At 58.1% G+C, this 14,653-nt stretch overlaps 2 protein-coding genes across 2 annotated transcripts in view; one reads left to right on the forward strand and one right to left on the reverse strand.

The window, feature by feature from the left end:
* Window positions 1-92: 92 nt before the first annotated feature.
* On the forward strand, window positions 93-1,980 carry F2RL3 (F2R like thrombin or trypsin receptor 3). The gene is made up of 2 exons (XM_007116866.2): window positions 93-223; window positions 519-1,980. Exons 1-2 carry the CDS (start codon window positions 115-117, stop codon window positions 1,550-1,552), a joined length of 1,143 nt encoding a protein of 380 aa, XP_007116928.1. The 5' UTR covers window positions 93-114; the 3' UTR covers window positions 1,553-1,980.
* Window positions 1,981-4,098: 2,118 nt separating this feature from the next.
* Window positions 4,099-14,653, reverse strand: part of CPAMD8 (C3 and PZP like alpha-2-macroglobulin domain containing 8) — a 99,604-nt gene continuing 89,049 nt past the window's right edge. Inside the window, exons 31-42 of the mRNA XM_024134306.2 lie at window positions 14,470-14,556; window positions 14,242-14,378; window positions 13,686-13,841; window positions 13,511-13,573; window positions 12,601-12,782; window positions 10,754-10,841; window positions 9,890-9,964; window positions 9,090-9,195; window positions 8,891-9,001; window positions 6,918-7,127; window positions 6,485-6,602; window positions 4,099-4,129 (exon numbers count right to left, since the gene is read on the reverse strand). Coding sequence (XP_023990074.2) covers window positions 4,099-4,129; window positions 6,485-6,602; window positions 6,918-7,127; window positions 8,891-9,001; window positions 9,090-9,195; window positions 9,890-9,964; window positions 10,754-10,841; window positions 12,601-12,782; window positions 13,511-13,573; window positions 13,686-13,841; window positions 14,242-14,378; window positions 14,470-14,556 — 1,364 coding nt within the window. The remainder of the gene's footprint in view (window positions 4,130-6,484; window positions 6,603-6,917; window positions 7,128-8,890; window positions 9,002-9,089; window positions 9,196-9,889; window positions 9,965-10,753; window positions 10,842-12,600; window positions 12,783-13,510; window positions 13,574-13,685; window positions 13,842-14,241; window positions 14,379-14,469; window positions 14,557-14,653) is intronic.

The raw sequence follows: 14,653 nt of genomic DNA on the forward strand, positions 1-14,653 counted from the left end.
TCCCCTCCTCCACGGGCACTCAGGAAGCTGGGGGCGGGGGGGGTGTCCAGCCCGGCAGGAAGCCTGAGGTCAGCCGGCCACAGCCTAGAGCAGCCGGCACACAGCACCGGCAACATGTGGGCTCTCCTGATGCTGTGGCCCCTAGCGCTGGGGTTCAGCCTGGATGACACCCAGACCCCCATTATCTACGACGATGATGGGGGCAGCACGGAGAGAGGTGATGGTGAGTGACCTTGGGCCCTGCCTTGGGACTGGGAGGGTGCCCAGAGCCGGTGAAGTGGAGACAGGGAACGGGGGTGGGGCTTCTCCAGCCCAGCCCTGAGTCCACAGGGCTGGGGGTTTCCATGTCCAGCTCTGTCCCACCAGCCCAGGGGCTCCTGAGAGCTGGGGCTAGGTCTACAGTTTCTCAGGGGCCTCGCCATCCAGCCAGGGAACCAGATGAGGGGCTAGGGGTGGGGGGGTGACTCCTGGCCTCTCAGCGCTTCTATCCCCTTTCCCTCCAGGCCTCTCTCCCCCAGATAGCACACTGGGGCCCCACCTACGCAGCTTCCCTGGCCAGCCCTGTGCCAATGACAGCAACACTCTGGAGGTCCCGGGCAGCTCTCGGGCACTGCTGCTAGGCTGGGTGCCCACGAGACTGGTGCCCGCACTCTACGGGCTGGCCCTGGCAGTGGGGCTGCCCGCCAATGGCCTGGCGCTGTGGGTGCTGGCCACGCGGGTGCCACGACTGCCCTCCACGGTGCTGCTGATGAACTTGGCGGCAGCTGACCTGCTGCTGGCCCTGGCGCTGCCGCCACGCGTCACCTACCACCTGCGGGGCCAGCGCTGGCCCTTCGGCGAGGCCGCCTGCCGCCTGGACACGGCCGCGCTCTATGGCCACATGTACGGCTCCGTGCTGCTACTGGCCGCCATCAGCCTGGATCGCTACCTGGCCGTGGTGCACCCTCTGCGGGCCCGCACCCTGCGAGGCCAGCGCCTGGCCATCGGGCTCTGTGTCGTGGCCTGGCTGGTGGCGGTCGCCCTGGCGCTGCCCCTGGCACTGCAGCAGCAGACCTTCCGGCTGTCGCGTTCGGACCACGTGCTCTGCCACGACGTGCTGCCCGTCGGTGCCCAGGCCTCCTACTGGCGGCCCGCCTTCATCTGCCTGGGGGTGCTCGGCTGCTTCCTGCCGCTGCTGGCCATGCTGCTGAGTTACGGGGCCACCCTGCGCACGCTGGCGGCCGGCGGCCGGCGTTACGGCCACGCGCTGAGGCTGACCGCACTGGTGCTGACCTCGGCCGTGGCCCTCTTTGCGCCCAGCAACGTGCTGCTGCTCCTGCACTACTCAAACCCGGACCCTGATGCCTGGGGCGACCTGTACGCCGCCTACCTGCCCAGCCTGGCGCTCAGCACCCTCAACAGCTGTGTAGACCCCTTCATCTACTACTACGTGTCGGCCGAGTTCAGGAGCAAGGTGCAGGAAGCGATGCTTCGCCGGGTGCCTGGTACTGCAACAGCTTCCAGGGAGGGATGCATCCCGGTGACCGGCACCCGGTCCTCCTCGTTTGTGTGACAGCCCCTCCACAGGCCGGACAAACAGGAAGGGGGTTGCCCTGGGTTGAATAGGGTCCCCTCCCAATTCATGTCCACCGAGAACCTCCGAAAGTGAGCTTATTTGGAAATAAGGTCTTTGCAGGTGTCATTAGTTAGGGTGAGGTCACGCTAGAGTAGGGTGGGCCCTAAATCCGACGTGACTGGTGTCCTTATAAGAAGAGGACACAGAGAGACACAGGGAAGGCCATGTGACCACGGAGGCAGAGATGGGTGATATGGCCACAAGCCAAGGGATGCCACAGACTGCTGGCGGCCACCAGAAGAAGCCAGGAGACCAGCCTGGGACAGACACTCCCTCAGAGCCCCCAGAAGGAGCCAACCCTGCCCACACCTTTATCTCAGACTTCTGGCCCTCCAGAACTGTCAGAGAATAAATTTCTGTTGCTTCAAGCCGCCCGGTACGTGGTACTTGGTTACGGCAGTCCCAGGAAACTAAGACAAGCGTTGAATGCAGGTTCCCAGGCCCGGCCACCTCGCCTGTGTCCGTGTCCAAGGTGTGGACAAGGCGAAGCTGATGCTGCCTTGGACCCGCTGCAGGACCCCAGCCAGGAGGAGGCTCGGGCCCCCTACCCACTTGTGGCCAAGGCGGCTGGGAGCCCCGTTGACGGTCCCCGTTCCCAGGATGGGCCTTAGTGTTCTGGGGCATCTCCTGAGCGGTGGAGACCTCTACTCTGCTCCCCAAAGCCTGGTGCAACCCATCACTGGGAGCCACAGGGCTCAGCCTCCTACTGTCACCCTGGCTGCAAGACATCACCTCCTCCTGCTTTCCCATGGTCTGATTCCTCTTCTCAGGTAACTCCCCCATGGACTGGGTGGGTGGAGCAACGCAAGGATTTACGGTGTACACCCAGGGTCAGGGGGCTGCAGCTTTGCAGAACCCACCCCCAGCCAGCTGAAGGCTGCTTTGACTCAAGTCGGGGGGGCACCACATGGGGAAGGGCAGCCATAGCCCCAGACACACATACACACACACCCTGCCGCTCCCCACCCCAGCAGGCAGCACAGGGCACAGTGTCAGGAGCCACCAAGGCATCAGCTGTGGGAGTACACAAGCCTCTCCAGAGGCAGAGGGGAATGGGTGCCATTCCTGGGCTCCCCATCAAGTTCCTATGTCTCTGGTCTGGGGAAGAGTGAGCCGGAGCCCCAGGACGGACACACACACACACACACACGAGCGTGCGCGCACTCGCTCGCCCACGTAAAAGTGAACCTGGGGCTGTGTGAATAAAGTCAACGAAGAATACCATGTCAATAGCCTGGTGTGATGGTGTGCTAGAGTCTTCCAAGATGTTACCACTGGGGGAGGCTGGGTAAAGGGTAGCCAGGACCTCTCTGTATTGGTCTGATTTCTTACAAGTGCATGGGAATCTATGATTACCCTGGGATGCAAGTGTTCCAGAGCCTCCTCCCCACCCTGCTCTGAAAGGCTGGGCTGTAGATGAAGGAATGGAGGTGAGGGGCCAGAAGGGAGCTGGGCTCCAGCCCTTACAGCTGCCTCTCAGCCTCCCCTGCCCGCAGGAGGCCCAAGTCTGTCAGGGACTCTAGGGAAATGAGCTTTTATTACACCAGCAGCCTCTATGGCAAGTGGCAACAGGGCCTCGGCAAGGGCACCGTAACCTTGCAGGATGGCAGGGGTCAGGGGCGTGGAAAGTGGCCGGTGCTGCACGACGGGGACCCACAGGCTGGGCAGCCCCCTCAGGGTCTCCGTGCTGTCCAGAGATGAGCAGTGTTGGCTGAAATAAATTACCACCGTGGAGGCGGAAGACAGGAGAATGCAGGAGGGGGAACGGAGAGCCGGGAGGCAGGTCTGAGCATACGGCTTCGGTAGGTCCAGAGCTGGGACACCCTCCCAGGCTGCTAGGAGGGGGACAATCTTCCAGGCGGGGCATTGGAAGATCAGGGCTTCAGAGGTCGAGGTCAGGAAGTGGGCAGATGAAGGTGCATCTGTCTGGAGCCCAGGACTTTCTCTGCAGAGCCTGGTGCTGTAGAGGCCAAACATTCAGGGACCCCTGGGGTGACGCACGGGTGCAGGGACTGTGACAGTTCTGGGACAATTTGGGGTTTGGGTCCGGGGGTTCAGCAGCCCAGGCAGTCATTCTGCAGAAAAGCAGCCTGTTTCGTTTCTAAGTTGCTGACGCTACGTCCTTGATTTGGCCAGAGTCATGCCCCCTCGGAAACAGGTCTTTGGCTATGAGTCCTTCCCAGAAATGTCCCTCCTCCGGGGAGCAGAACGTCAGGCTGTGGGAGCTGCTCTGGCCACTCAGCCCAAGGCTGTAGTGTGGGGTGACTGGTGCTCCAGCTGCAGCTGGCGGGGAGAGGGGCACCTCCAGCCACCTTGCTGACCATCCTTCCTGTTGAGGTGGGGCTGGGCCTCCAGGAGGCCCACCATCGTCTCTTCTGGTCCGTTTATCAGGTTTGTTTGGAAGCAGGGGTCACCTGGGCAGGGTCCAGCAGCCCCCAGACAGTCAAGTCTCCTGTCAACGACCCTCTTCCGGTGGGGCGAAATCACAGCCAGATCACGTCTTCCTGCTCGGAGCTTTAGGAAGAGAAGCCACTCTGACTGATGGGGAGAGAAGCCGAAAAATGCCTGTGGGCTGCCAGGCCTGGCGGGGGGCGGGACTGCGGACCATTCCCTAAACCCGCCTCCAAGTGGCTCCGCCTGGCTGCCTCTGCCCACTGAGACACGAGCGCCCCACCTGGAGCCGGGGTTGGGGGGGACGTGGTCCAGCAGGGCCCCTCAGGACCCTGCCCATCCCCACCAGGCCACAGTGAAGGGATGGGGCCTTCACTTCTGGTAAGAATGAGCGCAGCGTGCAAGGGACCACTGACCAAATAGAAGACTCTGTGGAACTGAATCAGCTACGAAAAGGGAGGAACTACTGATACAACACCATGGATGGACAGCAAGGGAACTCTGTTGAGTGAGAAAAAGCCGATCTCAAAAGGTTACGTACCCCACAATTCTGTTTACAAAGCATCCCTGAAATGGCAAAAGTATAGAGCGGGAGAACAGATGAATGGTTGGTGGAGCGGGGGGGTGCGGGGCGGAAATCGAGGTGGGTGTGGCTATAAACCTGCAGCTAAAGGGATCCTTGAGGTGATGGGCTATCCTGTATCTTGACTGTGGTCATGATTACACAAATCTACACGTGGGGGAAAATTGCAGACTCAATTGCAAATGAGTGCATATAAAAGTGGCGAAATACGAGTAAGACGGGTAGATTGTATTGATGTCAATTTCCTGGTGTTACACTGTAAATCGAGTTCTGGGAGATGTTACCACTGGGGGGAACTGGATGAAGGGCACCTAAGATCTCTCTGTTATTTCTTCCAACTGCATGTGAACCTATGGTATCTCAAATTTAGAAGTTTGATAAAAATCTTCCCCTCCAAAAGGAAAACAAAAGCAGACCTCTCTCAGAAGACACTGGACAGGGTGGGCAACACTTGGGTGACTTTAAAGTTATACATATGATAATTATAGCACGAGAGATGGGAGGGGACAACACATGGACAGAAATGGCTTCAAAGTTGCTACATTTTGCTGAAAGTGGTTACAATACTCCCACCAAGTAGACTGTGAAAAATTTAAAGATGAATAGTCTTATCCCCAGAGTTACCAATAAAAAAGTAATGCTAAAACAATAACTGAATCAAAATGGAATTCTAAAAGATATTCAAAAGAGGGCGTGGAAGGAGAAACACGGGGGGGCAAAACAAAATTAGTGCAACAGTGAGCCTAAACCCAGCCCTATCAATAATTATATTATATGCATGTGAACTAAACCCAGTGCCCGGTGCAAGATGACGCACCCCTAAATCTCTGGGACTTTGGTTGGTGCTGGTGGAAAAGTTTTCCTACTGGGTTTGCTGAGTGGGGAGGTAAACCAGCCTTTGCCACCAGCATGGGGTGGAGAGACCCTTGCCACCCAGGAAGGCAGGGCTCTGAGGCCTGCCAGTGCAGCCAGCCTCCAGGGCCTGGCACTTACCTGAGCTGATAGATCAACCTGTTGTTTAAACCTCTTGAGTTGAGTTTGCTCAACCCAAAAGATTTGCCTCGTCCAGGAAGTCTGCCCAGCAGCCCCTTCCCAGCCTCACCCCACAGGGGTCTCTTGTCTCCTGACCATTTCCTCCACCCTTCCTTCAGGAGGGACAAAGATTCTCTACCTAACCAAACTCCACTCGGGCTCCTCTGAGCTCTTTTTCACCTCGGTCTCAAATTCTAGGCTTCCATGTTCATCTCAGCACTCACTGCCCAACTGTAGCAAGAATGTGCTAATATGTCAGTTTAGCCAGAAACCCCCCTCCTCCGTACTGATCACCCTTGATATCTGATTGGGTTCCTCATCCTCCACCATCCACCCCCCGCCTCCTGTAATATCTCATCACCCTGGCCTGCCTTCAGCAACAATCAGGTGCAGTCGGTTTAGCTAGAATATCCCCCCTTCACCCCTGATGTTGCCTCCTAGTAACTTTCCATCCACTGACTGCCACCCCCTACTCCTTGGCTATAAATTCCTACTTTTTCTTTTTTTATTATTAGGAGTTGGTTACAATCTCTATCCTCACTGCAAGATTCCATAGTGCTCCCCCTTGAAAAATATATTCCTTGCGTCATGAATAACTTCTTCTTTAACGGGGGTCCCAGGCCCAGTGGGTCTCAGGGACAGGTCTGTTCTGGGGTCCAGTCCTTGGGAGGGTTTGCTAAGCTCACCCTACACATACAGGCTGCTCTTCTATGTGTGCTGGGTGGATGGGGGTCAAGGGAGAACGGATCCCCCACCTCATCCCCTGAAACCCTACAGCAGGCTGACCTCTCCATCAGTCACTCCCACTCCCTGCCAGGTTCCAGGGCCAGTGGAGGGAGGTTGGCGGCGGGCCCAGCTCTCACCTGTCCTCTGCTTCCCCATCCAAGTCCACCACCTCATGGCCGGCTGCCACGTGCCCAGCGTCCAGGGGACCCAGGTCATAGTCGTAGCTGTACAAAGCAGATGCTGGTGTCGGCTGCTCTGGAAGGAAGGAGGACTGAGTCGGTAGGGAAGGCACTGGAGGGACAGGATCTGGATGACCAACAGCCCAGGGGGCCTGAGGGGAGGAGATCTGTGGCCCAGAGCGACAGATAGGAGGTGAGGTCACAAGGTGGGGAAGCGGACACAGAAATCAGATGAGGAGACGCAGAAAAGCACAAAGTTGGGGTGGGGCTGGGGAGAGACTGACCAAGACTGAGGAGATGCAAAGGGACCCAGACGCAAAGAGGAGAAGATGGAGCGATACGTTCCGGGACAAGGTGGGGTCCCCGAGGCGGGGCGTGGGTGAATCCTCACCGAGGGCACAGTGGCCGGGGGGCGCAGGTTCCAGTCTCACGCGTCCGCGGCAGGCAGCCTCCTGGAGGTGGCAGGTGCTGGCGTAGACGACGCCGTCGGAGCCACATACCGGGTCCCCGCTGGTGGTGCAGTCGCGTGCGCAGCCGCAGCGCGTGATCTTCGTCCCCTCCTCCGGGATGGCCGCGGGACCTCCCTCGCCGGGGGACCAGCCTGGCGGGCGAGGCGAAATGGGCAGGGCCCCGGGAACTCCACCCCCCAACTTGATCCCCGCCTCCACGTGGGCCTGGGGTGGGGGAGAAGTCCCTGGGGCCCGGACCACACTCCACAGCGTGGAGACAGCTCCTAGGAAGCCCTGAGCCCCGATCTGGTAGAATTTCACATAAGTATTTGCCTAGTGTTTACCAAAATAAAATTTAAAAAGAAAACTTTTATGTTCATTGCAGCTCTGCTTACACTAGCCAGGACATGGAAGCAGCCTAAGTGTCCATCGACAGGTGAATGAATAAAGAAGGTGTGGCACATATATACAATGGAATATTACTCAGCCATAAAAAGAAAAGAAATTGAGTTATTTGTAGTGAGGTGGATGGACCTGGAGTCTGTCATACAGAGTGAAGTAAGTCAGAAGGAGAAAAACAAACAAATACCGTATGCTAACACATATATATGGAATCTAAGGAAAAAAACCAAATTGATTCTGAAGAACCTAGGGGCAGGACAGTAATAAAGACACAGATGTAGAGAATGGACTTGAGGATATGGGGAGGGGGAAGGGTAAGCTGGGATGAAGTGAGAGAGTGGCATGGACATATATACACTACCAAAAGTAAAACAGATAGCTAGTGGGAAGCAGTCGCACAGCACAGGGAGATCAGCTCAGTGCTTTGTGACCACCTAGAGGGGTGGGATAGGGAGGGTGGGAGGCAGACGCAAGACGGAGGAGATATGGGGATATATGTATACGTACAGCTAATTCACTTTATTATATAGCAGAAACTAACACACCATTGTAAAGGTGTGGCACATATATACAATGGAATATTACTCAGCCATAAAAAGAAAAGAAATTGAGTTATTTGTAGTGAGGTGGATGGACCTGGAGTCTGTCATACAGAGTGAAGTAAGTCAGAAGGAGAAAAACAAACAAATACCGTATGCTAACACATATATATGGAATCTAAGGAAAAAAACCAAATTGATTCTGAAGAACCTAGGGGCAGGACAGTAATAAAGACACAGATGTAGAGAATGGACTTGAGGATATGGGGAGGGGGAAGGGTAAGCTGGGATGAAGTGAGAGAGTGGCATGGACATATATACACTACCAAAAGTAAAACAGATAGCTAGTGGGAAGCAGTCGCACAGCACAGGGAGATCAGCTCAGTGCTTTGTGACCACCTAGAGGGGTGGGATAGGGAGGGTGGGAGGCAGACGCAAGACGGAGGAGATATGGGGATATATGTATACGTACAGCTAATTCACTTTATTATATAGCAGAAACTAACACACCATTGTAAAGCAATTATATTCCAATAAAGATGTTAATAAATAAATAAGAAAAAGAAAACTTTTAAGTTAAAAGCAATCTAAACTCATTTCAAGAAGTTTGGAAAATAAAGAAAAAGGTCCCGAGGGACCCCTAGCCCGTCCTTCGCTGTGGCCGATTGCGGCTCCCGGCTGGGTCCCGACACCCTTTGGCTTGTGCGGAAGGGGAGGCAAGGGCTCTCCTTTGGGCTGCCCGCTTCTACACCTGCTAGGCCCCGCCCCTCCCCACTGCCCACCCCCCCCGCCCCGCTAAGCCCCGCCTACTTCTCACTGCCTGCGCACTCTGCTCAACCCCAAGCCCCTCCACTCAGGCAGCGCGCCCTTGACCGTGCCGGGTCCTCCTGCCTTTACCATGCTGTACCCTCCTCTGCCACGGGTGGGGTCGGGGTGGCGGGTTGTTGGAAGGGGCAATGGCCCCGCGCACTTACCGGGGCCCTGGGCCAAGGCACGCTCCACCTCGTTGCACGCAGGCCCCGCGCACAGCTCCCGGGCGAGGGGACTGCGCGAGCTGACGTTGTAGAAGCGCGTGGCCTCGAAGGCTGCGGGACCAGGGGAGAAGGGTGACCAAGTGATGGATGACAGGGTGAGGGACTGAGCTAGAGTTGTGGGTGTTGGGCGCGGACCTACCAGGCTCGTAGTAGTCGTACACGGAGATGGGCAGCGCCGACGTCCTGCCCACGACGTGCTGGCGGAGCGCCCGGAACCTCACGCACGTCAAACACCCGCTGGGGATCTGCGGGGGCAGCGGGCGGGCTCAGGCTCGGCCGGGGCCACTAGGGCCAGAGACTGAGCTCCGGCCTCTGTGCTCTGTGACGCCGCAAAATGTGGGCCCAGAACTGGCTGATTTCGGGATGCCCAGGAGGCGTGAAACAGAAACGTGATCCCATTTTAATTTTGTGGGTCCTTCCATCCCACCTGGGAAAAACATCTCAGCTGGTCTTTCATCCCCCACTCCCCCCATGGCAGGTGCCCTCCCTCCCTGTGTGTGTGTGTGTGTGTGCGTGTGCGTGTGTGTGTGTGTGTGTGGACATTCACAAACTTGTGCAACCACTATCCATCTGCAGAATACTTCCATCACCTCAAAAGGAAACCCTATCCCCATTTCCACTCCCCATCTCCCCAACTCCTGGCAACCACCAATGTGCTTTCTGTCTCTTCACTCCGCATGTTTTTGAGGTTCGAACCATCACTGCTTCATTCCATTTGATGCCTGAGTACTATTCCATATCCCTCCCAACTTTCTGCACCAAAGCAAGCTGGCTAGGGCACAGGGCAGGCAGCCATGCCAACTCCGCCTGAGTTGACTCTCCCAGTTTCTTCTTCTTGGTATGAGATCATTGCAGGAACCACACCGGCCCATGGCAGCTGTGCCCTCGCCAATGTGGCTGCCGTGGAGGCCTCCACCCACCACCCCGAGCCAGCAGTACCTCATCAAAGTAGAAGAGCACTCTGCGACCAGCCACCTCGTACCTCTTCAGTGCCACGTGCTTGTCGAGGAGCAGCTGGCAGGGAAGCCAGAGGTCAGGGTCTGCCTGGCCCTTCAGACCCCAATGCTCTCTTCCTCCCCGATCTCCAAGGGCCCAAGGTGGGCTGGACCCATGAGGAACCAAGGCCCCGGAGGCTGAGGAGTTTGCCCACCGTCATCCAGCAAGTCCCCATGGGCCAGGCCAGGGGGTGGAGGTCAGCACCCAGGAGAGGGCATTCAAGGCTGGTTACCACTGTCCCGAGTGCCTGCTTCCCCTTCCCTGCCTGCAGTCTCCCCTGAGCGAGCCTCAGTCCCAGGCCGGGCCTCCCTGTGGCCCCCTAGGCGCCCACAGAGCCCTGCCACCTGCTCCTGCCTCACCTGCACCATTCAAACCCCCTCCCCGAGGACAGGCCCTACTTTCCTGGCCCTCCCCACACTGCAGACATCCTCAGGTAAGGCTGCTCCGCCCACTTTGTGACCCTCTTCCCCTCCCTCTCCCAAAAGGGGGCCGGTCTCTAAGTTGAGCATGGTGGCAAATCTCTCCCTGGTATCCCAGATCATCCCCAAAGCGCAGGCAGGTTCGTTGAACCCTTCCTCTGCCACATGGATAACAGCACAGGTGGCCCACTGAATGACACCTACTGGGAAAGCTCCCACCCCTCCCCACCTGCCCCTCAGCAGATGGCCAGCCCCCAAACACCAACTTTGCCCAGAAAGACAAAAACCAAAACCAAAACCCATTTTATGACGGACTGGGAATTTGCATCCTGGTCAGGGCCACCAGCCAGAGACCTGAGCCGAGCCCTGCCCACCAGTGCTACCTCACCTGCTCCAGGCTCTCAACATCCGCCCGGAACCCTGACAGCAGGGGCACCTCCAGGACCGCCATGTTGGAGGAGCCTGTATGCAGCCACCTTCCGATGAGGGGAGAGAGAGAGAAGCCCTTGAACTCAAGCCCCGCAGTGGAATTCATGGACCCCTCTGTCCCCACAACCCCCAAGCCTGCCTGGCTGGCAGCCCATCTGCACAAACACCCTCGGCTGGGTCATTGGCCAGCCCATTTCACAGCTAAGACACTGAGACCATAAAGAAAAGGCCTTGCCGAGGGTTCTGGGCCTGACCCAGGTCTATCGACTCTGGGCTGTGTTTTGACCTGAACTCCATGCTGTGCCCCCAGTGTGGGAAGCTGCTCCATGGGGCCGAGGGAGTCCAGGCCACTGGGGGAGACCCGGTCACTCTCCAGTGCCAGCCCTCAGTTTCCCCTTCTATGACATGGGGGGGTGGGTAAATATGGCCTCTGGGGCCTGCTATGTGCCAGGCCCTCCCTGTGCTGGGTTCTGGTGACAGGGAGGCTGACATTGAGAGAGGAACCTGCAGACTGTGGCCCAAGGGGACGGGGTGGCCACAGCTCCTGGGGCAGGAGGGGGAGGCTTCCTGCAGGGGTGAGGCCTGAGAGACGCTATATCCGGGTGGCACACAGTGGGGTTTTTTTCTTAACACATCTGAGGGAGGAACAGAGATGCCCCAGCAGGCCTGCCGGGGCCAGACAGTTGGGCCAGCCCAGCTGCTTCTCGCTCCCCCGCCTGATTAGACGGTGATCACAGCCCTGCTTAGTGGAACCATCCTGCGTCTCACTGTGGAGCAGGAAACACAGCTGGAGGCTTGGGAAGCCACTCAGCCAGGGCTCCCGGGCCTGGACCAAGTTGGGCTTGTTCTTCAGAACTTCCTAAGATGGGGGCCTTGGACATGTGAGGGCTGAGGGTCAAGGTTAAAGAAGGTGTCTGGGCAGCTCTGATGGGCTTCAGGTGCCATAGCTTCCAACCACCTTTGGGGTCCCCCATCGTTGCCATGGTAATGAGCATCCTTTGTGGGCAGCTGCACGCACCCACCACCGAGGACCCTCTGTGGCCTGGTCCCAGGGTCACATCTGGGGCTGGTGGGTCACACAGGGGCCATAAACAGCCATCCCACCCAGCCCCACCTGTCCCTGGGGTTGGCTGCACCCATTCAGAAGCACTTCCATTTCTTTCATTTCAAAAATCATTTGGAGTGTAAGCTTCTGATTGCAAAGGCATCCATTTCGAAGACATCCATCTTGAATAAAGACACTGGCAGCTGTATGACACAACTACTAGCAAAACAACCAGAAGAGGAATCAGGCTGCCCCCACCCACGAAGGTCCCTCTTTCAGGAAGCCCTGGGTAACCTAGATGACGGACCACTTGGGTCACCCTGCCTTCCCCTTCCAGCACCCTAATTCCTGCTCTTACATTTTAAATTCGCCAATAAAGAGTGAATCCACAAAAATGTAGGCAAACCCCCCTCGGACCCCAATATAGGCAGAACCTCAGATCCGTGCCTTCTCTCTGTCTCTCTACCTGTGACCTCGCTGTGTGACCCTCGGGAGGGTCATGGACCCTCCAGGACCTGTGAGTAAGAAATCTTGTTCTTCAAAGTTCCCTGATGGGTGTTGCTGAGGTGTGTCTTGTGATCAGACTAAGGACCACAAGGGCTGGTCCAGCCACAACTTTGGCTCGAGTCGGCGAAGTGTCTGCGGGGCTCCCACAAGTAGTACAGGCCCAGATGAATGCCCGAGGCGTTCCTAGCCGAGAGCGTCACTATATAAAACGCCGTCCAGGTGGCGGTGCCAGCCAGCGGGGCAGGAGGCCTTACCTGGTGCACACCTCCAGGGTCACCGGGTACTCCTGCTGATGCTGGCCAGCTGCTGGGTCGTCATCGTCAGCCGAGGAGGCAGGCGCAGGGGGCCGCCGCTCGGCCTCCGGCTCCTGGAGGTTCACGAGCAGCTGGAAGGATGGCTTGGCCACCGGGTCTGGCACATTGTAGGTAACGTCGATCTGCGGGGGTGGGAGGACAGAGGCTGAGGGGACGGGGAGTGGGGAGGGGAGAGGCAAGGGCAGGGCAAGGCGGGGGACAGCCAGAACGACGACAATGGTGACATCAACAACAGTTCTGGGCGCTACGGTCATTCCATTTCGCCCTGATGGTGTAGGTACGACCATCATCCCATTTTCCCACATTTCAAGCCCAGGTCTGTCTGCCTCTCAGGCTCCCTCTCCTATCCACTGTGTTGTCTGGGCTCCCACTTTCCAGATGGAGAAGCTGAGAATGCGAGGGTCTCCTGGCAGACTTGCCCTCTGACCGCTGGCCAGAGCCTAGGAGGCCAGCCTGTCTCCACCCAGAGTGTGACTAAATCCTGAGCCTGGTGACTGAGGGGTCGTGGGGAGTGCCAGGCTGGGCGTCTCCATTCAGGCCTTGGCAGGGAGAATAACAAGTCCCACCATGGGGGTGGTGAAGGGAGGGGTCTGCTTAAGGTCAGAGACCACCTGAACGAGGATCAGATGGAGTTTCTGGGGGGACTCCATCCTCAAGGGGACACATTGCCATCTGCCTTGGGTCCTGCCTTGGGCAGAGTGGATGGCATTTCGGGGGGCTGACAGGCTGCCCTGGGGTGGCTCTCACACACACACACACACACCCCACTCAACCTGGCCCAACACTGAGCTCCCTCCCGCCCGCCCCTCCAGGGGTGCCCTGGAAGCGCCCCCTCTCCCCGCAGCCTCACCTGCATCAGGCAGCAGCCTTCGCCCTTGGCGCTCACAAACAGCCCTGTGGGGAGGCTGGGGATCTGGGGAGAGAAGATGCCGTGGTTTCCCCCACAGACACACATGGACAGACAGGCAGCAGGGAGGGGCTGCCATCGCTGCCCACCCCCCAACCCTGGTCCCGGGAACACGCACCGCCGCCATCTGTAGAAGCTTCTGGTTGGCCCTGTGCAGTTCGAAGGTCTCCTGGTAGTCCAAGTTGGTGGAGGCCAGGGAGACGGTGAGGTTGATGCCGCCCGCGTAAGACAATATGGCATACTCTGCCAAGGCCTGCAGAGCCACGCAGGTGTCCTAGGGACAGAGCAGGAGGCTGAGGTCAGCCCCAGGAGCAGGAGGTCTGGCCCACACTGCGGGTGCCACGGACCCTCTCTGGATACCAGCGACCCATGAGGCTGGAACAGACAGCATTGGGTGTCCGGTGTAGATACCCACAGGGCTGGGGGCCCCAGGCAGCTGGGGAGCATCTCCACGGAGGCAGGGGCTGGGTCCCTGTCCCAGAGCCAGGCACATCTGTCCCTCGGCCCCATCCTCCTGCCCTCTTTTGGACATCATGCCCCCAGAGGCTGCGGGCAAAGAGCCGTCCTGAGACTTTTAGCAGCCAGTGGCTTCCTACCTGGCTCTTGAGTCCCAAGCCTGGGCCACAGTAACCCCGCTCAGACCCGAGCCCCTCTTTTGGCCCTTCCTGGCTCACCTGAGTGGAGGAGAAGCCCCCAAGGGCATTCCGCTGCTGGGACAGCCACTTCACCACAGGCAGGGCAGTGGCCACATCTCCCAGGAGGGTGTAGGTCAGGAGGGCATAGGCCGTCATTTCCACCTCGGCCGAGACCACTGCAACGGAAGAGGCCAGCTGGGGCCCTTTTGACACTGGGACCCAGGACCCAGTGCCCACAGCAGGCACCGCAGGTGGGGTGGCCAGTACCTGTCTGATAGACCCCGTCACTGAAGCTCAGGAACGCATCCTTGTCCACATCCCGGGAACCCGTCAGGCTCCAGTGGGTCACCCCACCTGTAAGGCCAGAACGGGTCAGGGGCGCAACCCCTGTTGGCACTCAGCCTGGCAACCCATGCTGAGTGTCAGCGCATGTGGTCTCAAGAAGAGACAT

This window comes from Physeter macrocephalus, chromosome 2 (assembly GCF_002837175.3).
Source record: "Physeter macrocephalus isolate SW-GA chromosome 2, ASM283717v5, whole genome shotgun sequence".
Classification (NCBI taxonomy): domain Eukaryota; kingdom Metazoa; phylum Chordata; class Mammalia; order Artiodactyla; family Physeteridae; genus Physeter; species Physeter macrocephalus.